Source organism: Akebia trifoliata, chromosome 1, assembly GCF_017979445.1.
Source record: "Akebia trifoliata isolate Shusen 1 chromosome 1, ASM1797944v1, whole genome shotgun sequence".
In the NCBI taxonomy this organism is placed as follows: Eukaryota; Viridiplantae; Streptophyta; class Magnoliopsida; order Ranunculales; family Lardizabalaceae; genus Akebia; species Akebia trifoliata.
In genome coordinates, this window is record NC_141375.1 from 33,028,629 (window position 1) to 33,052,422 (window position 23,794).

Consider the following 23,794-nt stretch of genomic DNA (forward strand, 5'->3'; position numbering starts at 1 on the left):
AATTTGTTAACTTATCAGTTCAATGTTAGTTCCACTATATCCCGATTCGATCTGGAGTTGATCTGATAATATGTTTGAAAATATATAAAAGATGCATATTTGTATTATATATTTTATTTAGACATATAATGTATATTATACTGTGCATACTTCTATCAAAATTGAATTGGATTAGGAATGATCAAAAAATATTGATAAAATTTGGAATAACATGTAATACTTAAAATGATAAAATTCATTTGTGTTTGGACGAGCCCACCACTTGATAGATCTTCATCAAATACTTGAAATACTTACATAACAATAGGAAAATATAATCTTAATGAAAACATTACTCTTGATTCAAGCATTTGTTTCATGCATTTCAAGTATTCCATGAAGATCTATTCCGTGACAAGTTCATCGCCTTGAAAATTAGTAAGCTACAAGCTTGTTGCTTATAAAAAATCTTCAAGTGTTGAGTTCGTGAAAAACCCAAAATGAATGTATGATAATAACAAAACTGACATTCAAATCAAAAGTTATTTTCTAATTAAGATTATCCTACTCCAATCTTAATCAAAATATAATTTTTTATTCGAGTGTTTGTTTCACAATTATTATGTATGCACTCGTTTGCCCATGCCTGTAGCACAAGCATTCTCTTTGAAGTGAATGGAGGTAAAAGTAAAAAAATAATAAAGTTGGAGAGATATTATTAAAATTATTTAAGGTTAAGGGGGGTACAAGAGAAAAAATAATAAAGTTTGAGATGTATTATCAAGAAAGGAGGAGAAGGAAAGACAATAAAATAAGTTAAAGAGGTAAAAGAAAGGTAGTAAGTAAGAGGTATATTATTGAAACATGAGTAAAAGAGAAAGTATACTAATTAGAAAGATATTATTAAAATGAAAGAGGAGATAAAAGACAATAAAATTTAAGGGGTGAAGATGAAACATAATAAAGTGGACTCCACTCTAAAATTATAATTGGAGGAGACATTTATCCCCCACAAATTTTTAGTTAGAGTGGTGACCACAATTATGTTTTATTATACAAATGAAAATTTATATTGTATCAAGTCTTTTTATTTTAAAAAAGAAGCACGTAATTCTTGATTTTTAAATCAACAAGAAAATAAGTACCACGTATGTACATTTCACTCTCAAATATACTAGTAGGACTTATGCATGATCAATTTTTATTATAATTATTTAAAAAATTTATTTCATGTTTATCATTTAATATACACTACAGGAAAAATTAGCTATAGGGACGACTTTTAGTTACGGTCATATTTTGACCGTCGTTGTAGAGTCATCTAAAACCCAACCCAGTCAGTCACTCTCGTCTCAGATGGAAGCACTGGCTCTCACCCTTGACATCAACACTGATCTCTCCGTCTCACTCTCACCCTCAAAAATCAACGCTGATGTCTTCGACTCTCATCCTCAAACTCGACATTGACGCTGATCTCTCGATCTCTCTCGACATCGACGCTGATCTCTCGATCTCTCTCGACATCGACGCTGATCTCTTGATCTCTCTCTCATCCTCAAACTTGACATCGATGCTGATCTCTCGATCTCTCTCTCATCCTCAAACTCGACATCGACGTTGATCTCTCTGTGACGCTGATCTCTCGATCTCTCTCTCATCTCAAACTCGACATCGATGCTGATTTCTCGATCTCTCTCTCATCTCAAACTCCTCACTGATCTCTATAGGTTGAGCTCTCTCTCTCTCTCTCTCTGTACAATCATAATTTTTATAGTGTTGATTCAAATTTTGGTTCGATTGCAAACCAAAATCCCAATTTCCATACTTTTAATTTAATTTTTGATTCAGTTTCAAACCAAAACCCTAATTTCTCATTTTTATAGCTAAGATTTTAATCATAGAAAGTGGTACTTTTGATTATGGTGTAGCAATCTAACCTTAAACTCTTGATTTCATTTTCTAGGTTTTTAACATGGAGAGGGGATCAACTCAGTTGAGTTTCAGCACCGAAATACAGGTTTTTAAAGATTTTATTCATTGTACTTCAGATCTGATTTCAATCGCTTTTGGGACGAAATCAGATTTCAGTTGAGTTTATGGTTAAATTTTTTTTTTCTTTCCCGAAATGCAATGTGCAGCTGCTTTTTATTATTTTTTGTTTATGGTAAATCTATTTACTTGAATTTGTTAGATCATTGTCATTTCTCGAAATAGTAGATTCACCTTTCTAGCTTGTAGACCAATGTAAAGCATTATAATTCTAATATCTGTTATTTCTGATGCTTTTGATTTCAATTCTACTGAAACTTATTTATGTCTGTTTTGCTTTTTAGTGTAAGAATTTTCTAAGTTCTTGAAGTAATTTAAGAGTTGAAAATTTATTTTTCACATCTTTCGAATAAGTTCCTGATTGTAAGGCATGTGTGTTCATAAATTTTCTTACTATCGCCATCCACATCATTCTCAGCCTTCCTTTAGAGAATTTTTTGCACCAAAGGGCTTCTCATTGATGTTATTATTAGTCTTCTTTGCATATGATCAGACCTATCTTAACTGACTCTATTAGGTTTTATTCTAATTTTTCCCTGGTTTAACCACTCATCCAGCTCAACTTTTTTCATGTAAGTTGGTTTTTGAATTTTTTCAATGAGATGGACAACAACAATGTGTCTGGGTTGCAAGGTATGTTACTTGATGATGGTCAACTGTTTATTCAGTTTCAAGTTCACAACTAATTAAAATCAGAACTCATAATGTGCTAATAGTTACTAATGGATTAATGCAGAGCAAGATACTATTGATATTGAAAAACCAAACAAACCTTCAGAAGCATCAGTCACCTCGACTAATGCAGACAACATAGAAGCTGAAAACGAACCAATTTCTTCACCCAAAGAGGAGAATTTTCATGGAAAGCATGAAGGTCAGTAATTTATTTTGTTGAAAATTGCAATTAGTTTCTATTTTAAATCAATTAGAAATCTAATTTCAGTTCTAGAGTAAACTTGTTTGTATGTCTCTCTATTTTGTTTATCTATTTATAAATGGGCTCCAAAATTATACCACATGGCAAAAAGAGAACAAGGAGTTGGATAAAATTACCAACTCCAGGAATTGAGGTTTCCCACTCTGTCTATAAAAAAAGAAAAGGCTTGTCTTCCAAAAAATATCAATTTCCTGTGTAAATGTAATGGCTCTTCTCCTCCTAATTCCACAAGTAATTGCTGGTGTTCTTATTGCCCTAATCTTTTTCTACAATATATGGAGAAAGAGTACTAAGCGTCCTAAACCTAAGGGTATTGAAGCCCCAGAACTGGCTGGTGCTTGGCCATTTATAGGTCACCTTCATTTGTTACAAGGTTAAGACTCATTTGCCTGAGCACTAGGAGCCATGGCTAATAAATATGGTCCAGCCTTCACCTCGGGCTTGGCGTTCATTGCATTGTCATTGTGAGTAATTCGGAGCTCATTAAGGAATGCTTTACCACCAATGATCGCATTCGAATAATGTCATGGAAAGGTAAATAGCTTCAATTATGCAGTAATTGGAACATCACCTTTGGTCCATATTGGCTTGAGATATGCAAACTTGTCACACTAGAACTTTTATACAGCTGACGCCTTGAGATGTTCAAGCATGTGCCGGCCACGTAGGTTGACACAAGCATTAAAGAATTGTACTCACAATGGGTGAAGAACGAGGGTCAACCGATCAAGGTTGAGATGAAGAAGTGGTTCGAGGATTTTACTTTGAATGTGATCACCATGTTGATGGCTGGGAAGAAATGTTTAGGTAGTGCAGAAGCCCGAGATGGTGTACAAAGGGCTATTACAGAATGTATGTACCTCTCGGGGGGTGTTTGTTGTGTCAGATGCAGTTCCATGTGTCCAATGGCTGGACTTTCAAGAGTATATAAGAACAATGAAGCGTGTCGCCAAGGAAATGGATAATCTTCTTGGAAGTTGGTTAGAAGAACACCAACACTTCCAAATCCCCTTTAGACCTTGAAAAATGCACATGGAATCCAGTTCAATCAATATAGCTTTCCTATGAAGTAGAATTTCACTTTTAACTGCATCGATCGATGGAGATCTTGAACTTTAATCTGATCGATCTGGATCCGTAGAAATTCAACAGATTTTACTTCATTTAATCGAATCAGCATAACTTCAACTAATTTTTCTCTCTTTTTAGCATTTCTGTCTAACATTCTGCTTCTTTTGCAGTAATTGCACAGGGAATCAATGCTGGCGATATCAAGAAACTTCAAGATGCTGGGATCTACACCTGCAATGGCTTGATGATGCACACGAAAAAGGTGAAAAAGAGTTCTGAGTTTGATGTCGGAATTTCAGTGAAAATTTTAGCCAGATTTTTAAGCATTAAGATCTTTCTGCAGAACTTAACTGGTATAAAGGGATTATCGGAGGCGAAGGTCGATAAGATCTGTGAAGCGGCCTAAAAAATAGTGGTTAGAGCTCAAAACTCTCCAAAACTATAAGCTAAATTTGCGATTCTTTTCAGTTCTGTATGCATCTGCATTACTGTCTTAACTAATTTTCATTTTCCCCCAGAATTTTGGTTACATAACTGGAAGCGATGCCCTGCTCAGAGTAAGATCAAAATCTCTGTAGGTTTTGAAATTGAAAAATACTAACATGTGCGTTGAGGCGAAACTGGAGCCAGACGAGTTGAGCCGATGTATGAGATTTGAACATTTATCTTCTTTTTCATGCCGCGCTTTTATGTAGATGGACGCGTCATCCATGATTTTGACGATGCATCGCTCCTCTGAATCCAGTTTTGTTCTTGAAATAAAGGAGCAATTTAGCAAAATTAATATAACTATAAAAATTCATGTCCTGAAGGATCAAAAGCTAAAGTGTGGTTTTGACTATAGAGAAAGTCGGTGGTTCGAAGAACAACAGGAAGCCAGGCCCTTGATGAACTCTTAGGTGGTAATTTTTAAATGAACTTTATAATTTGAGGAAAATTTTCTGTCATTGTTAGGGTTGAATCATCTTTTATATTTTTTGTTGATTTATTTCTTTGTAATGCGGCTGTATTTTTGAAGGTGGGATCGAGACTATGTCGATTACAGAAGCTTTTGGGGAATTCCGGTAAGAAACATTGAAGTTTTATTTTCCCGCCAAATGTTGTTTATGACCCTTAATTTGATCTTGTTCATAACTTAAACCTTTTTCAAATTATTTGTCGTTTTCACACGTCAGATCGGGGAAAACTCAGCTCGCGCATACTTTATGCATCTCCACACAGGTTCCATACTGGCCCAACTCGTACTATATTTCACATGGTGTTGTTTTTAAAATTATTTATAATTTTATATTTATAATTGCAATCTGTTTTAAAATAACTATTAATAGTAATAATAATAATAATCAGATCCTTTCATATCCAATAAACATAGATGGAGATTTGGATGCCAATAAGATTGCAATCCAATGGATTATTGGATCGGTCATGGATCAACCATGTCTTGATCTGATTGAGTCTCGATCGGATAAAATGCAAGAAATATATCAATTCCATAAATGAAACTTTATTTAAAGTTTGTATCCCAAATGGAGTTTGACCTGTTCTAGAAGTGGTCCAATTTCTATAGGATTTGGTTTGGATCTTAATATTAAGATCCAATAAAAACCCTATCAACAAGAGTCTGGATCCAATGCTTATCAGATCGGCTGCAGGTCAGATCTGATTCTCATTGACTTGGTCCCAAATCTAGCTCTACTTGCTTTCACCCACCTTGTCATTCCAATTTCTCTATGAAAACTTCTATGATTTGAAATGATACTAATACTCTTGTGCATTTTAACAGTACATTATCCTCGATTTACCAATTAGTTACAGTAGATTTTTAGGAGCAGTGTTGATCCACCTCTACGTGAAACATTAAACATAAACTGCTCCAATTGTTTTTTCCAATATTGTATGATGGTAGTTTACCTTTCTTCTCAAAACATATTGCAGCTTCCCAATAGCATGCGCGGAGGGAACGGAAAAGTGGCTTATATTGACACCGAAGGAACTTTGTATCCTTTTTTCTCTATATCTATTGTTAATTTTTTATCCGGGCAGGTCTCATTGGCGCGGTGCATGCTGAGCTGAAAAACTAAAAATTACTCGGTCAAAATTTAAAATTGAACTCCATTTTCGGATGCGGTCCACAAAGATTGTGTTTTTTTACTATTATTATATGCTTTGGAAGTCTTTAACCATGCAACTTACAGTCGACCAGATCGCATTGTGCCAATTGCTGAGAGGTTTGGCATGGACGCTGGAGCTGTCCTGGACAATGTAAGGAAGACAGCACTTTTCCTGTTTTCTATATTCTTTATATTAAGAAATACATTTAAGGGATCAGAACCATTCAATTACTGGGCTTCCTTAGATATCTTAGTTGAGAATCCCATTGTACGATATAATCACATTGTCTGTAGGATCAACTATATAATGATAATGACATTGTTTTACAACTATTCATTTGATGAGATTGCGAAAAAACAATTGATCATGATCCACTCATCGTGTTCGAACTCCTAAGAATTTAAAGTCACAAATCTTTGCACACACACCACAAAGATGTACGTAATATGGATGTAAAACCATTAACGATGTTTGTTGCTTGTGAATGCTTAAAGATCATCTATGCTCGTGCTTACACTTACGAGCACCAGTACAACCTGCTCCTTGGACTGGCTGCCAAAATGTCTGAAGGACCTTTCAGACTACTGGTGAGTCACTACTTGTATTATTTTCGTAAGAGGCCTCCATCTAACATTTAAAAAAAAATACAGATTTCCTAGAGACATGTATCTTTGCATCTGCAGATTGTTGATTCAGTCATCGCCCTCTTTCGAGTGGATTTCCCTGGACGAGGCGAACTTGCAGAGCGCCAAGTTAGTTCATCAATATATTTTTCTGAATTTTATGAAATTCATGACATGTCTTGTCTATTTGCTGACTCGCACACAAATTTGCAGCAAAAGCTGGCGCAGATGCTCTCTCGTCTAACAAAGATAGCTGAGGAGTTCAATGTTGCAGTCTACATGACCAACCAAGGTAACTAACATTCGCCACCCTGAACAATCTTCTTAAATTTCAAGTTGGAACTTGGAAGTTGATCCTAATGCTTAAGAAGATCTGTTTGTAGTTGTACACCAATCTAACCAAGATTAACATATAGAATTTACAGTTAACCCATTATGACTCTGATGTATAATTCATACTAGAAGAATTAGGATACCCATTTGTAGAATCTGAAAGTATGAGGATGGCCCGGTTTGTATTTATACAAATCCCATTTCTACCTTCATTGTGGTGCCATAACTACTTTCCCACCTTGAAGATCATACTATTAAACATTGCAAACTTGGTTAACTGATGGAGATGTTTGATGGCAAAAACTGTTAAGGTATATGCTATTAAACATTGCAAACTTTCTTCCTTCACTTTGATTTTTCCATGTTTTTTTAATCTCTCTTTGGGAGATTTCTAGAAAAAAAAAAAAAGAAGAGTAAGAGAGAGAAAGAATGGGGAGAGGTAAGGTTTAGTTGAAGCGGATCGAAAACAAGATCAATCGACAAGTTACGTTTTCAAAACGAAAGCTCATGAGACCTCAGTTCTTTGCGTGCTGATGTTTCTTTGATTGTCTTTTCAAGTAAAGGAAAGCTCTATGACTACTCCACTGATTCCGGGTAACAACTTCTCAAGTTCTTTCAATTTTTTCTTATTTGTATCTTATAAGCAGTCTGTGAGAATTTCTGGACTTCATTTGAGCTAAATTTATTAATATTTGAAAGTTTCATGTATCTTCATCTTTAACTCTATGTATCTCTCTCTTTTTTGTACTATTTTTTAGGGATTTATTGATAAATAAATGTTTCTACAGAAAAGAACAATATTTTATGTGTGTGTGTGCGTTCGTGTTTGTGTGTTTGTGCGCATGTGTGTATGTGTGCTCGTGTTTGTGTGTTTGTGCGCATGTGTGTATGTGTGCGCACTTGTGTGTGTGTGAGTTGGAGTGTATGTGTATGTGTGCGCCCGTGTGTGTATGTTTGTGCGTGTGTGTATGTGTGTGTGCACGTGAGTTGGATTCTGTGAGAATTTATATTAGTCTGCAAGAGTAACCCTATGAGCTCTAGTAGAGTGGGTATTTGAGTCTTTTTATATTGATAGTTGGGGTCGAGGTCATCTATTTCAAAACATAGGGGCATCTCCAATATTCAGCAATACATGAGGGGGTTGGTATAAAATTAAATTTTTTTTTTTCAAAAGCTTCTATAGCGACGGCCAGGCCAAAACCGTAGCTGAAGGATAAATATTTTTTTTAAAAAAAGACTACCCTGTAGCGACGGCCAATAGCGGCTGTCGCTATAAGTCATATATCTAACGACGTTTCTGTGTTCGCCGTCGATATAACATTTAGCGATGGGACTATTAGCGACGACTACCGACGGCCCCATTGGCTGTTGCTAGATGCTTTTGCGACGGTATTTTGGACCTATAGAGACGGTCGCGACCGTCGCTATAGCCCTATTTTACTGTAGTGATATTATCAACTATTTTTTTTATTATTAATATTAACTAATATGACCTTGGTGATAGTAAGGTTCAATGTAGAAGTGGTAACATTTTTGGCCTTCCAAAGTTTGGAGGAGTATAGGTAAAGATGTTGCCAAAATTGGTTATAGATTTTTTTTTTAAACTTTAGGCTTTGCACTTGCATGATTAAGTGGGGAAATCTTTAAGAATGTAGTTGCCAATGAAAACGCAATTTCTAGGTGTACGATCAGAAAAAAAGAAGGGTATTTATGTCTTTTAAAGATACATTTGTGAGAAAACGATTTTCCCATCTTAACAGAAATAAATAATAAAAAATCCAAGAAATTGATTTTTTTTAAATTAATTTTCTTTTCGAGCAGTCAAACCCTTTCAAATAGTTTTTAAGAAACATATATTTCGTAATCAATTTTCAAAGAAATTGATTTTCTTATGAAACATTTTATCCAAAATCATATAAATTCTCATGGTTGAATCATGAATGTGTAACTAGTACTTATTTTTGAGATCTACAACTTGGAAGATTACTAATTATTGCTCATTTTTAGAATTTGAAGAAAGACATGCTTGGCTTTCTCTTTATTCCCTTATCCAATATGATGACATCTGAAAACTAATTTTCACAACAAGAGCCCTTTTATTTGCTTATTGAAAATTAAATATATTTATCTAGAACAAATGATCATCATATTAAGCACTCGCATAAGCCGCATAAGCCTCAATCTTCATTCCACGATCACAGTGTCCGGGTATACCACAAAGGAAATAGCTAAGACCCTCAATCAATACAAAACGATCATTTCCACTAGTGTAGGTCTTGGACCCCTTCGACGCCTTGCAACTATCGTAATCAACTTTGTTCACCTTTATCACGTTGTGGAATGTCGAATTGTATTTGAATACTGAGATCAAATAGTATATACGAATTAGAATAAAATCAAATAATAATTATAATAAATATCAAGACATGTGTAAATCTTAGAAATTGGATTTCGTGCTTTCATTGTCGGGATTGTATTTTATCTCATTAATCATCATCAAAATAATCGGGCTACCCCAAGTGGCACACTCAATCGACTCTCTTGACATGGCAAATTCGAAGATTTTCTCGGGATACACATTTTTATGGGGAAATTCAATTTTGTATCTCGAGATGTATACATCTACGATTCTTGAATTTCTCATATCAAAATAATCGATTGAGTGTGCCACGTGAAATAGTAGATTATCATGATTCTAATAAGAGTTATGATAATCTGACTAGCTCACGTGACATACTCAATCAATTACCTGACGTGACAAGTTTGAAAATCGAGATATGTGCTCTTTGGAATACTCGGTTCCCTCAAATATGAGTATCAATTATAAAAAAAAATACTCTCTAAAGGACATAAATACCCTTCCATCTTTCAATATTTTTTTATCTATTATTATCAATAAAGAAGGGTATTTTTATCTTTAAAGATACAAACTACGTACCAAGCACATCCCCAGCCGCAAATTCCCTTCCATTGGACCAAGTATCAACTCCAAAGCTCCAACCTTTATCGTCCCCAACAACAAACTCGGTTGCCTCAGAAATCTCAAAATGGAAACTGAAGCTGAGGAGGAGAAGGAGGACTGTAACAGTAGGGACGACCGCACCGCCTCTTACCTGAGCCATATCTCTCTAGAAACACTAACAATAAATTTAAAAAAAAGAAAAGAAATGAAGAGTAGAGAGATGATACAAAGATGATGGGAAGCTTCGGTATTTATAGAGAGGCTTTTGAGGTGATTGGTAGGTTTGGTAAAAACATGTAGTAGGTGAGCCTTCAAATCTGTGTAAATCCATAAACTGCATGCTTGACATTTTTTTTTTGAAAATCCTAAACTGACTTGTTTTTGGATAATGCATTCAACACTTTCTGACGTGGCAGTGGGTACAAAATCATAGATGCTTTTCCTCGAGATACAGTTGAAAAGATATATGGTTCTGTGTACACCACCACATCAGCACTGTGATATAACACAGTGTCGTATGAAGTCAGTGTAGAACAGCTTAGATTTTATGCGTTTTTAGGAAACTTTTAGTATCTTAAAGAACGGCCAAGATTTGAAAACATTCCCTAGGGATTGATCACAATAACCCATTTTTGGTAATGGATTATCACTTGGATTGATTTGGAAAGTTCATGAAAATTGGTAAAATAAAATTGATTTGTTTTTGGGATTATACAAATGATGTTTTCGAGGTGGTTCAAATCCATCATCTTCAACCTCACTAAAAATTCCATCTTGTTCTTAATATTTAAAAGTTAATAAAGATCTTTGAAATTTTTTCTTTAATTTCAAGAGTTTGCCCTTACGACTGCATATTCAAAATAATAACGAGTCCAAAGTATTTGACATTTATTTTTAAGCTTTGTGCTCTAATTCACTACTTTATACTCGGGGGTGAAACTTTGTCTAGTTCAAATGGAAAATCAAACTAAATCGATGGCTTTGGTGCTTTGTTCGGTTCAAATCAAAAGTTATGTTTCAATTAATAGATCTTCAAGTGTCGTGATCGTGAAATACCCCAAATGAACGTATAACAATAACAAAACAGACATTCAAATCAAAAGTTTTGTTCTAGTGAAGATCATCCTACTCCAATCTTAATCAGAACATAATTTTTTATTTGAGTGTTTGTTTTGTGACTATTATATATGCACTAGAGTTTGCTCATACCTATGACACGAGTATTTTCTTTGAGGTTAAGAGGGTAAAAAATGAAAAAAAGGAATAAAGCTGAAGAGGCATTATTAAAAATCTTTGAGGTTAAAAGGGTAAAAAATGAAAAAAGGAATAAAGTTGGAAAGACATTATTAAAAATCTTTGAGGTTAAGAGGGTAAAAGAGGAAAAATAATAAAATTGAATATGTATTAATAAGAAAGGGAGAGAAAATGAAAGACATTAAGGAGGATTAAAGAGGTAAAAAAGGAAAGATAGTAAAATTAGAGGTATATTATTGGAAAAAAAGGTAAAAGCGGAAAGATAATAATTGAAAAGATTAGGGCTGTCAACGGATAGATATCCGATCGGATAGTGCTATATTCGAATTCGAATCCGAAAAAAAATAATACTATCCGAATTCGAATTGGAATCCGAAAAATATATCTGATATCCGATCCGATAAAAAATCCTACAAAAGTTCGTCTTCTTCAATTTGTCGGAGTACACACAGTCGAAACCCACAAATTTTATCCGAAAAATCACTCTGACTCGTTCAGATCGGAGAGAGAGAGAGAGAGAGAGAGAGAGAATGTACATGGATGCTCGTCGGGAGGAGAAGACGTGTCGGAGTTCGCACAGTCGAAACCCACAATTTCTTCGAAAAAACACTCCGATTGATTCAGATCGGAGAGAGAGAGAGAGAGATGGCCGTTGGCCGGAGAAGACAGTGGTTTCGATTGTAACAACTGTTTATCTGGTTCTTCACAACTGTTCGTCTGGTTTTTCATGTTTGAAGGTTTGAGATAAGATAAAGTTAAAAAAATAAAATTTTGTTGTAAAACACGAATACATAACACAATATATATACATATATAAGTTTTGTTGTAAAACATAAATACATAATATATATATTTTTATCGGAGTGGATATCATCGAATCAGATATCGCATTATCCGAATTCGTATTTGAAACTTATTTGAATGTTAAACTGACATCTGAATCCGAATCCGAATCCGATATCCGAAAATTTCGAATTCGAATTCGGATTTCGGCCATCCATTGACACCCCTAGAAAAGATATTATTAAAAGGGAGTACGCATTTGGTATTAAAAGGGAGTACACATTTGCTAATGAACAGATGATATGACACCCTGTGTATTGAAAATTACCTAAAATGGAAACTTAAACAGTTCAAAAAATTTCTCCCTAAATTTTCTCTCCACCAATCAATCACACTTGTGTTCGCAATACATATGGCGTCGTGCCATTGATTCATCATCTTAGCACAAAAATTTGTTAACCACAAATGTGTACTCATTAAAAAGGGATAGAAGATAAAAAACAATAAAATTGAAGACGTGCAAATAAAAGATAATAAAGTGGACTCTATTCCAAAATTATAGTTGGAGAGGACATTTATACCCCACAAATTTTTAGTTGGAGTGGTACCCACAATTATATTTTATTATACAAATGAAAATTCATATTGTATCAAGTCTTTTTATTTTGAAAAAAGAAGCATGTAACTCGTGATTTTTAAATCAACAAGAAAATAGGTACCACGTATGTGCAATGCACTCTCAATTATACTAGTAGGATTTTTGCATGATTAATTTTTATTATAATTATTTAAAAAATTATATCATATTTATCATTTAATATATTATCAGCTATTTTTTATTATTTATATTAACTAATATAACCTTGGTAATAGTAAGGTTAAATGTAGAAGTCGTAACATTTTTGGCCTTCTAAAGTTTGAAGGAGTATAGGTAAAGATGTTGCCAAAATTGGATATATATATATATATATATATATATGGGTCCATTCAGCACCCACTCATTTACCCAACATGTTTTGTCCTACATGGGTTAGAAGTTTTGGAATGGCTGATTTTTGGTGAGGATGATCTCTATGGTGAGAAGATCATCCTCACCCAAAAATCAGCCCATTCCAAAATTTCTAACCCCATGTTTACAAGTTGAAAAATAATGGACCATCCATTTTTTATAAATCATTTTTGATGGGGTTAGAAGTTTTGGAATGGGCTGATTTTTGGTGAGGATGATCTCCTCACCATAGTGATCATTCTCACCAAAACTCAGCCAATTCCTAAATTTCTAACCCATGAAGGACAAAACATGTTGGACAAATTGTTGGGTAAATGGTTGGGTGCTGAACATTTCCCTATATATATATATGGGGACGGTTCGAGGGACGTTTGTAAAACAGTGTTAGAAAACAATGTTTTCAAGTCGTTGGATTTAGCGTCACAAATAGCTTAGATTTCATCAGTCAAACAGCTGGAACCTAAATACTCTTTTGTAAAAGAGTTTATATATTTTCACAAAGTTCTCTCCATTTTTCATCTTATTAAAATTAAGGTTCTCTCTTCAGAACTAACACACACAAACGGCTTGATAAATGCTTCGAACACCTTTGAAGCATTTGTCCAGAAAACAGTGGCCCTCCTGGTGTCCCCGACATCACAGGTGCCGACATGTTCGGCGTTCTGTTCTCAAGTTCCAGCATCCTTAATTTCTCCTTTCAACGATAAAAAAATAGTTTTTTTTTTTTGTTTTTTTTTCAAATAATTTTTTTTTTCATTTTTGAGAGATAGAGAGAAGGAGAGGAGAGGAGAGCAGGAAAAGTTAAAAAAGGAGGATTACAATTACATGATGTGTTGGTTTTTGAAAAGGTGGTTCTATGTCTGAATCTCAGCCAGAGCTCTCTTTAGATTAGAAATACAAGAGAATTAAACAAAACAAAACAAAAATTTGGTGGATTTTTTCTAAGAGAAGAGTGGAACAAAAATAGGTAAATTTACATGATTGGAAGGTTTTTATAAATGTTTTGCTAAGGAATATGAATAAAGAACCAAGCCAGTTTAATCACTCAATTATCCTTGAAAATGCCTTTAAAAGAAAAGATTTTTTATTTTTATTTTTCTTGGGATATAGAAAATGTGCTCAAAGGATAGAAAAAATTGGGTTATTTAATTTCATAAAAATATGTAAAACAAAGTGGGGATTTTAAGAGAATAAAAATTAGATATAGAGATTATAAAATCACTCCTTGAATGAAGATATGAGTTGGAGAATTGAGAAAACCATGAAGGAGAAAAGGTGAAGAGATGTTCGAAGGTGTTCGAAGCATTTGTCAAGCCGTTTGCGTGTGTTAGTTTTGAAGAGAGAACAGCTGGACTTAATTTTAATAAGGTGAAAAATGGAGAGAGCTTTGTGAAAATATATAAACTCTTTTACAAAAGAGTGTTTGGGTCCAGCTGTTTGACAGATGAAATCTAAGCCGTTTTTGACGTTAAATCCAACGACTTGGAAACATTGTTTTCTAACACTGTTTTACAAATATATATATATATATATTTTAAACTTTTGGGTTTGCAATTGCATGATTAAGTGGGAAAATCTTCAAGAATGTAGTTGCCAATGAAACACAATTTCCAAGTGCACGATCAGAAAAAAATAAGGGTATTTATGTCTTTTAAAGAGACATTTGTGAAGAAATAATTTTCCCATCTTGACATAAATAAAAAATAAAATACCCAAGAAATTGATTTTTTGAATTAATTTTCTTTTCGAGCAGTCAAATCCTTTCAATTTTTTTTTTTTTTTTTAAATTTAAGAAGACATATATTTCGTAATCAATTTTCAAAGAAATTGATTTTCTTATGAAACATTTTATCCAAAATCATATAAATTCTTATGGTTGAATCATGAATGTGTAACTAGTACTCATTTTTGAGATCTACAACTTAGAAGATTACTAATTATTGCTCATTTTTAGAATTCGAAGAAAGACATGCTTGGCTTTCTCTTTATTCCCTTATCCAATGTGATGACATCTGAAAACTAATTTTCACAATAAGAGCCATTTTATTTGCTTATTGAAAATTAAATATATTTATTGAGAACAAATGATCATCATATTAAGCACTCGCATAAGGCGCATAAGCTGCAATCTTCATTCCACGATCACAATGTCCAGGTATACCACAAAGGAAATAGCTAGTTCCCTCACCCAATACAATATGATCAATTCCACTAGTGTAGGTCTTGGACCCCTTCGACGCCTTGCAACCATTGTAATCATCTTCGCTCACCTTTATCACGTTGTGGAACGTCGAATTGTATTTGAATACTGAGTTCAAATAGTATATATGAATTAGAATAAAATCAAATAATAATTATAATAAATATCCAGATATGTGTAAATCCCAATAATTGGATTTCGTGTTTTCATTGTGGGGATCCTATTTTATCTCATTAATCATAGTCAAAACATGACCCTAATAATAAGAGTCAGTGATAATCGGACTACCCCAAGTGGACTACCCCAAGTGGCACACTCAAATCAACTCTCTTGACATGACAAGTTCAAGGATTTCCTCGGGATACACATTTTCATGGGAAAATGCAATTTTTTTATCTCGAAATGTATAGATCTACGATTCTTGAACTTGTCACGTGACAAGTTGAGGAAGCGAGATCTATGCTCCACTCGGTTCCCTCAAGTATGAGTATCAATTATCAAAGAAAATGCTCTCTAAAGGACATAAATACCCTTCCATCTTTCTCTATTTTTTTTTATCTATTATTATTAATAAAGAAGGGTATTTTTATCTTTTAAAGATACAAACTACGTACCAAGCACATCCCCAGCCAAAAATTCCTTTCCATTGGTCCAAGTAGTAACTCCAAAGCTCCAACCTTTATCGTCCCCAACAACAAACTCGGTTGCCTCAGAAATCTCAAAATGGAAACTGAAGCTGAGGAGGAGAAGGAGGACTGTAACAGTAGGGACGACCGCACCGCCTCTTACCTGAGCCATATCTCTCTAGAAACACTAACAATAAATATAAAAAAAGAAAAGAATTGAAGAGTAGAGAGATGATACAGAGATGATGGGAAGCTTCGGTATTTATAGAGAGGCTTTTGAGGTGATTGGTAGGTTTGGTAAAAACATGGAGTAGCTGTGCCTTGAAATCTGTGTAAATCTGTGTAACTCTATAAAATGCATGCACACTTGAGATTTTTGTTTTGAAAATCCTAAACTGACTTCTTCGTGGACAATGCATTCAACACTAGCTGACGTGGTAGTGGGTACAAACCATAGATGTTTTTCCTCGAGATACACTTGAAAGATTCATGGTTATGGAGTGCGATTTTGTTGATGGATGCTTCGATGACCAACTATGACCACAAAATCCTATTGGAGGATTTTGCGTGATTTTTTATTCAACACACTTTTTTATATTTTCTACTAAAGTACTTTATTTATTAACTAATTACACAGACCTCCAAAGAATTCAATACGTAGTGATTTTATATTGAAATATCAAGATTTTAGGGAAACACTTCCCTTATAAACATAGTAAGATTTAATGCTTACTAAGGGTCGTTTAGCTAAGATGGATTACCACATCAACAGTCTAACACCACAGCCCTCTAAGCTTCGTCCAAAAACTTGTCATAATAATAATAATAATAATAATAATAAAATTATTTTGAGTTTGATCTAAGGTTTTGAAAATCACCATATGTATCAAAATTCCTCATAACTCCCAAATTTAAAATTGAAATTCAAAGGTGAAAAATGATTTTTTATTTTTATTTTAAAATTTTGTCCTCTACAATGTTTACTAAGGGTCGTTTGATTAAAATGGATTACCACAGCAGAAGTCCAACACCACAACTCTCTAAGCTTCATCCAAAAACTCATAATAATAATAATAAGAAATTGTTTTGAGCTTAATCTTAAGTTTTGAAAATCATCGTGTGGATCAAAATTCCTCATAACTCTCAAACTTAAAATTGAAATTCAAAGGTGAAAAATGATTTTTTATTTTAGAAAATTTTTTTTTTTTTTTCAAAATTCATAGAATTTTGTTCTCTACAACAATAAAGAATCAGATCATGATTTTGAAAGTCACAGAGTGAGCCCAAGGACCCTTGGTTTCTCCCATTAAAGGAACACCATTAGTACTTAAGCATCACCTGACATTTTCCTAGTATACATCCCTTAGGGAGAATCATTCGTACAAGAAACCCGAATTGCTAGATAGTCCCTAATCTTCGAGTGAGGAAAGCAGTTGGGGAATCACATGGTTGGAAGGTTGTGAAAGTATCTCGACATCAATGTTAATTGTTGAGGACAAAATTCTAAAATAAAATAAAAAAATCATTTTTCACCTTTGAATTTCAATTTTAAGTTTGAGAGTTGTGAGGAATTTTAATACACACGATGATTTTCAAACCTTAGATCAGGCTCAAAACAATTTTATTATAATAATAATAATAATAATAATAATAAATTTTAATTATTTTATTATTATTATTATTATTACAAGTTTTTAGACGAAGCTTAGAGGCTGTGGTGTTGGACTGCTGATGTGGAAATCCATTTTAGCCAAACGACCTTTAGTAAGCATTAAATCTTACTATGTTTGTAAGGAAAGTGTTTCCCTTAAAATCTTGATATTTCAACACAAAATCACCGTGTATTGAGTTCTTTGGAGGTCTATGTAATTAGTTAATAAATGGAATGTTTTTGTATAAATTATAAAAAAGTGTGTTGAATAAAAAGTCGCACAAAATCCTCCAATAGGATTTTGTGGTCATAGTTGGTCACCGAAGCGTCTGTCAACAAAATCCCACTCCATGGTTATGTGTACACCACCGCATCAGCATAGTATATAACACAGTGTCGTATGAAGTCAGTGTAGAACGGCTTAGATTTTATGCGTTTTTAGGAAACTTTTACTATCTTAAAGAACGGCCAAGATTTGAAAACATTCCCTAGGGATTGATCAAAATAACCCATTTTTGGTAATGGATTATCAGTAGGATTGATTTGCACAAGTTCATGAAAATTGGTAAAATAAAATTGATTTGTTTTTGGGATTATACAAATGATGTTTTCAAGGTTATTCAAATCCATCATCTTCAACCTCTCTAAAAATTCTATCTTGTTCTTAATATTTAAAAGTTCATTAAGATCTTTTGAAATTTTTTCTTTAATATCAAGAGTTTGCTTTTACGACTGCATATTCAAAATAATAATGAGTCCAAAGTGTTTAACATTTATTTTTAAGCTTTGTGCTCTAATTCACTACTTTATACTCGGGGTGAAACTTTGTCTAGTTCAAATGGAAAATCAAACTAAACCGATGGCTTTGGTGCTTTGTTTGGCTCAAATCAAAAGTTATGTTTCAATTAATAGATCTTCAAGTGTCGTGTTTGTGAAATACTCAAAATGAACGTATAATAATAACAAAACAAACATTCAAGTCAAAAGTTTTGTTTTAGTTAAGATTATCTTACTCTAATCTTAATCAGAACATAATTTTTTATTTAAGTGTTTGTTTCGTAACTATTATATATGCACTAGAGTTTGCTTGTACTTTGACACAAACATTTTTTTTGAGGTTAAGAGGGTAAAAATAAAAAAAATAATAAAGTTGAAAAAGCATTATTAAAATCTTTGAGGTTAAAGGGGTAAAAGAGGAAAAATAATAAAGTTGAATATGTATTAATAAGAAAGGGGGAGAAAAAGAAAGACATTAAGGAGAATCAAAGAGGTAAAAGAGGAAAGATTGTAAAGTTACATGTGTATTATTAAAAAAAATGGGTTAAAAAAAGAAAGAAAATGATTGAAAAGATATTATTAAAAGGGAATACAAATTTGCTATTAACAAATTTCTATTCTAAGATGATGAACCAATGACATGAGATCACTTGTATTGAAAATTACCTAAAATGGAAATTTTAACTGTTAAAAAATTTCTCCTTAAATTTTCTCTCCACCAACCAATCACACTTGCGTTCGCAATACACATGGTGTCGTGCCATTGATTCATTAGCTTAACACAAAAATTTGTTAACAACAAATATGTACTCATTAAAATTGGATAGAAGATAAATGACAATAAAATTGAAGACGTGAAGATAAAAGATAATAAAGTGGGACCCTACTCCAAAACTATAGTTGGGAGAGGACATTTATCGTCCACCAATTTTTTGTTAGAATGGAACTTACAATTGTGTTTTATTATATAGAATATTCAAGTACTTGAAAATCTATATGGTATCTAGCTTTTGGCTATAAAAAAGAAGCAAGTAGCTTGTGGTTTTTAAATAAACAGAAAATGGGTATCACATATGCACATTCACTCTCAAATTTGCTAGAAGGATTTATGCATGATTAATTTTCATTAAAATTATTTTAAAATTTTATATCATATTATCAGCTATTTTTTTTTTTTAATTTATATTAACTAAAATGACCTTGGTGATAGTAAGGTTCAATGTAGATATGGTAACATTTTTGGCCTTCCAAAGTTTGGAGGAGTATAGGTAAAGATGTAACCAAAAATTGGATACAGATTTTTTCTAAAACTTTTGGGTTTGCAATGCTTGATTAAGTGGGAAAATATTTAAGAATATGTATATAAACCCCATATTAATCCATTGAAAAATTTTCCTAATATTTTTAACAAAACATAGTCATAGATTGAAAGTATTTTAGGTGAAATTCCCAAAAAGATAGAAAAGTATTTTGAAATTCCCAATTCAGGACACTAGTGATTTGATCACTTAATCTAATATTTATATTAAATTAAAATACCCCTTGTGACGATTTGGAATTTTCTTTTGAGAACTCTAATCATGATTCACTTTTAATTATCATTTTTTTCATGAATGGATTTTCATCATTTAACCCTTTCAAGCCAAAACAAAACCACAATATACAATTGGTGGAAAATTCAAAAGTACTCCACTCCCTCACAACAAAATAGGAAAATTTGGTATCCCCCCCCCCCCCCCCTCTCTTTTTTTTTATTTTACCAGGGTTCTAACCCATATGTTCGACTGGCAAGGGGGAGGCAACGGGTCTCTTAGAGCACCATATATCTGTCCAAATCCTCTAGGTACAAGCAATACCCACAAACCATACATACTAGGTACATAAGGACAACTCAAAGCCCTTTGTGGGTGGTCAAAGAGGGGGCTTGAACTCAAGACCTCTCCTTTTTTGGAGAGATGTGCTGGCTATTACGTCCAACGTTTGCTAGTTAAAATTTTGATATCTTAACATTGTCTAATAATACGAAGACTAAATGAGTTAAACAAACTTCCCTAGGCAATAATTGAGTTAGACAGGTCGACACGATTATTACCCAAACAAAATTAAGCTTAATTCAAACCGATTAAATCTATTTCGTATTTGACTCGTATTTATGGGTCATGTTAAGATTAATTGCCACCTCTATTGGATATCCAACTAATCGATGAGATATATACCCCTCCACATTTTGCTGAATATCTAAGTTACCCCTGTATTTTAAAACTGATGGAATGCCCCTTTGACCTCGGTCTTTCCTATTGCCTAAGAAAATGATCTAAATGCCCTTATCTTTATCCTGTATGAGATCCAATTGTACATGCCAGCTAGCTTAGTTAATAGTCTATGGGTGGTGATAACATTGACCTAGATCACTAGTAGGTGATTAATCTCATTTAAACAGGCTAGCCAATAAAAAAGTGAAAAAAAAAAAAACAAAACAAAACAAATTATCAATACAGATTGAAGAGCTTTAAAATGACTTATTTTTTAAAGGTTTTTTTTAGAAAACATTTTCTCTTAAACATAAACACATTTTTTTAACATATTACTAATTATTTATTTTGATAATCGAGTATCCTTGCAGATAGTAGACCAGGCTCGTTTCTGGGTTTTTCCCAATCCATAGACCATAACCATAGTCTAGTCCAAGGACTAGTCTCAGGGCACATGCAACACCTGCACATCACACTCACTAGGTAAGTGAGTGTGTGCCCTCGCAGGTGGCCTTTGAGAAATTAATGTTCATTGTTAATTATGAGATTCTTCAAATCAAGAAATGCTTTGTTTCCCTTCATTCCAATATTACTAATAATGTGACATAAAATGCAACTTATTCCCATTTATGGAATTATTTTCTTTGCATGACTAAGATTATAAAATTAAAAATACAAAGCATCATATTAAACAAACACAGGAACCTCAATCTTCATTCCTTGCTCACAGGTTCCAGGTACACTGCAAATGAAATAGCTAGTTCCCTTCAACACAATACGATCAAGTCCAGTGTTGTAGATCTTGGACTCACTCGACGCTTTGCATTTGTCATAGTCTTCTTGGCTCACTTTCGCCACGTTGTAGAAGGTGGGGTCGTACTTGAATTCTAAGAACCAAGAAAATATATGAGGTTGCTGAATTTATCAAATAATAATGACGATTAAAATAGTAATTCATATCAACAGACTGTATTTTATATTTATCGAGATTGATATAAATCGTGACCTAATGGTACTTTTAACATAGTTTTACCTACACCCTTCGAATGGACCAACAAATATTTATGACAAAATAAAAATAAAATAGCTATATATTTTATCACAATTATTAAATCAACCATATTTTCTTAATATTTACAAAAATAAATAATCATATTTTTCACTTAAAAAACCTGAAGATTTGTTTTAAAAGACGTAAATACCCCTCTTTCTTATTATATTTTTATCACCTATTATAAAAAGAAATAAGGGGATTTATGTCATTTAAAACAGATACATTTGTCTTGGCACTTGGTGTGGAAAAGTTTTATAAAGGAAAATGCTAGCCTCACAACGGGTTGAGGTTCTCCGTCAACATGGCCACGGAATGATGGGGTTTGAAAAGAAAAATGTATCCCTGGCCCAAGGGCGGAGTAGGGATTTTTCCCATGTGAGGCAACTAAGAGTAGAAAACTTTTTGTGGGGGCAACGTAGAGAGAAAAAAATATTTTGTGGGGGCAACGTAGATTGCAAATACGCGTGTCCCTAGGAAAAAGTTTTCAATCCTAAAAAAATTTGAAACTAATCTCGAGAAAATCTGTGCTTTTCTTCCAATCCTAACGGTGATGTTGATGATTGAAGCTAGAAAGGTCCGGAGAATGCAAACCCAACCTATGATAGAGACCATCAACATGACCGTTGTGATGTTAGGGATTCCAAATAAAAACGTATCCCTAGGATCAATCTCTAGGAAACCTGCTCTTTTTTCCTCTAATCACAAAGGTCATTTTGATGGTGAGAGAAAAGATAATAAAATACGTACCAAGAACATCTCCAACCCTAAATTTCTTTCCCTTTGGCCAAGAATGAATCGCAACGTTCCATCCTTGATCACCCCCAACCACGAACTTGGTTGCTTGAGATATCTCAAATTGGATACTAAATAAGAGGATGAGAAGGAGGAGTATGGTAACAGTAGGGACGACGACTCTTTCCTGAGCCATCTCTCTCTCTCTCTCTCAAGAAAAATCAACAACGTAGAAGATAAAGTTGTGGTATTCTAGAGGCTTTTAAAGTGAGATATTAAGATAAAATTTCTATCAGAGATTTGTCGCTGGCAAATTTGGTAAGTTGGTAATAACGTACATGTCGCGTTGCCTTGATATCTGTGTAGCCAGCCACAATAGAAATTTATTTCTCTTTTAAGAACATTTTAGTTGGGGGTGTCAATGGATAGCCAAAATTCGAATTTGAATTTGAATTTGAAAAATTGGATATTATCCAAAAATTTTGGATATCGAATTCGAATCCAGATGTCATTTTAACATTCGAATGAGTTTCGGATACGAATTCGGATACTGTGATATCCGATTCGATAATATCCACTCCGATATATATATATATATGTATTTATGTTTTACAATAAAATTTATATATCTGTATATATATGTGCTATGTATTCGTTTCATACAACAAAATTTTATTTTTAAAACTTCATCTTCTCTAACCCACCTTAATGGCTAAAACCGTAAAGAACCAGACGACGTAATGGTGGATTTCAATGAACTTCATAACCACTATCTTCTCCAGTCGGCGAGCATCATGTAAATTCTCTCTCTCTCTCTCTTTCTCTGATCTGAATCAGTCGGAGTGATTTTTCGGAGGAAATATGTGGGTTTCAACTTTCGACTGTACGAACTCCGACACGTCTTCTCCAACCGGCGAGCATCAGGTACATATTCTCTCTCTCTCTCTCTCTCTCTCTCTCCTCTCTCTCTCTCTCTCTCTCTCTGATCCGATCTGATCTGAACCGGTCGGAGTGATTTTTCGAACGAAATCTGTGGATTTTGTCGTTTCGACTGTGCGAACTCCTACAAATTGATGATGATGGTATTTGTAGGATTTTTATCAGATCGGATATTATCAGATATCTGATATATTTTTCGAATTCGAATTCGAATTCGAATGTTTGTTAGGGATATCCGATCGGATTCGAATTCGGATAGTATTATTTATTTTCGGATCCGAATTCAGATATAACACTATTCGATCGGATTGCTATCCGTTGACAACCCTACATTTTAGGATATTTTAGAAACATCTCCTTTAAAATTGGTGATATTAGGTGTACACACTTGAAAAATGCAAGAAGGCTTACCCTTAGAAATTAAGTTAATGTTACAAATTCGTAATGATTT

The 23,794-nt window shown here is 33.5% G+C and overlaps 2 protein-coding genes and 2 pseudogenes across 3 annotated transcripts; 1 reads left to right on the top strand and 3 right to left on the bottom strand.

Moving 5' to 3' along the window:
* The first annotated feature begins 1,231 nt into the window (after window positions 1-1,231).
* Window positions 1,232-7,812, top strand: LOC147411896 (meiotic recombination protein DMC1 homolog; annotated as a pseudogene). The gene is made up of 14 exons (XR_015181381.1): window positions 1,232-1,706; window positions 1,943-2,661; window positions 2,765-2,902; window positions 4,207-4,298; window positions 4,380-4,451; window positions 4,555-4,593; window positions 4,881-4,938; window positions 5,055-5,100; window positions 5,212-5,257; window positions 5,972-6,033; window positions 6,232-6,298; window positions 6,643-6,735; window positions 6,832-6,900; window positions 6,985-7,812. The product of XR_015181381.1 is annotated as a meiotic recombination protein DMC1 homolog (transcript).
* Window positions 7,813-9,165: 1,353 nt separating this feature from the next.
* Window positions 9,166-10,827, bottom strand: LOC147411897 (basic blue protein-like). The gene is made up of 2 exons (XM_086456729.1): window positions 10,043-10,827; window positions 9,166-9,465 (listed from the first exon to the last, which is right to left on the bottom strand). Exons 1-2 carry the CDS (start codon window positions 10,224-10,226, stop codon window positions 9,254-9,256), a joined length of 396 nt encoding a protein of 131 aa, XP_086312855.1. The 5' UTR covers window positions 10,227-10,827; the 3' UTR covers window positions 9,166-9,253.
* Window positions 10,828-15,107: 4,280 nt separating this feature from the next.
* Window positions 15,108-16,164, bottom strand: LOC147411898 (basic blue protein-like). Its single transcript, XM_086456827.1, has 2 exons — window positions 15,927-16,164; window positions 15,108-15,420 (listed from the first exon to the last, which is right to left on the bottom strand). Exons 1-2 carry the CDS (start codon window positions 16,108-16,110, stop codon window positions 15,209-15,211), a joined length of 396 nt encoding a protein of 131 aa, XP_086312953.1. The 5' UTR covers window positions 16,111-16,164; the 3' UTR covers window positions 15,108-15,208.
* Window positions 16,165-21,305: 5,141 nt separating this feature from the next.
* LOC147411899 (basic blue protein pseudogene) lies at window positions 21,306-22,600 on the bottom strand (annotated as a pseudogene).
* Window positions 22,601-23,794: the final 1,194 nt, after the last annotated feature.

What these genes read in the sequence shown, in the direction of transcription:
- LOC147411898 (XM_086456827.1), bottom strand. Translation starts at nt 16,110, where the DNA reads ATGGCTCAGGTAAGAGGCGGTGCGGTCGTCCCTACTGTTACAGTCCTC. An exon ending in TTTGGCTGGGGATGTGCTTG is followed by an intron (nt 15,421 to 15,926) that starts GTACGTAGTTTG and finishes ATTTGAACTCAG; the next exon opens with TATTCAAATACAATTCGACG.
- LOC147411897 (XM_086456729.1), bottom strand. Translation starts at nt 10,226, where the DNA reads ATGGCTCAGGTAAGAGGCGGTGCGGTCGTCCCTACTGTTACAGTCCTC. An exon ending in TGCGGCTGGGGATGTGCTTG is followed by an intron (nt 9,466 to 10,042) that starts GTACGTAGTTTG and finishes ATTTGATCTCAG; the next exon opens with TATTCAAATACAATTCGACA.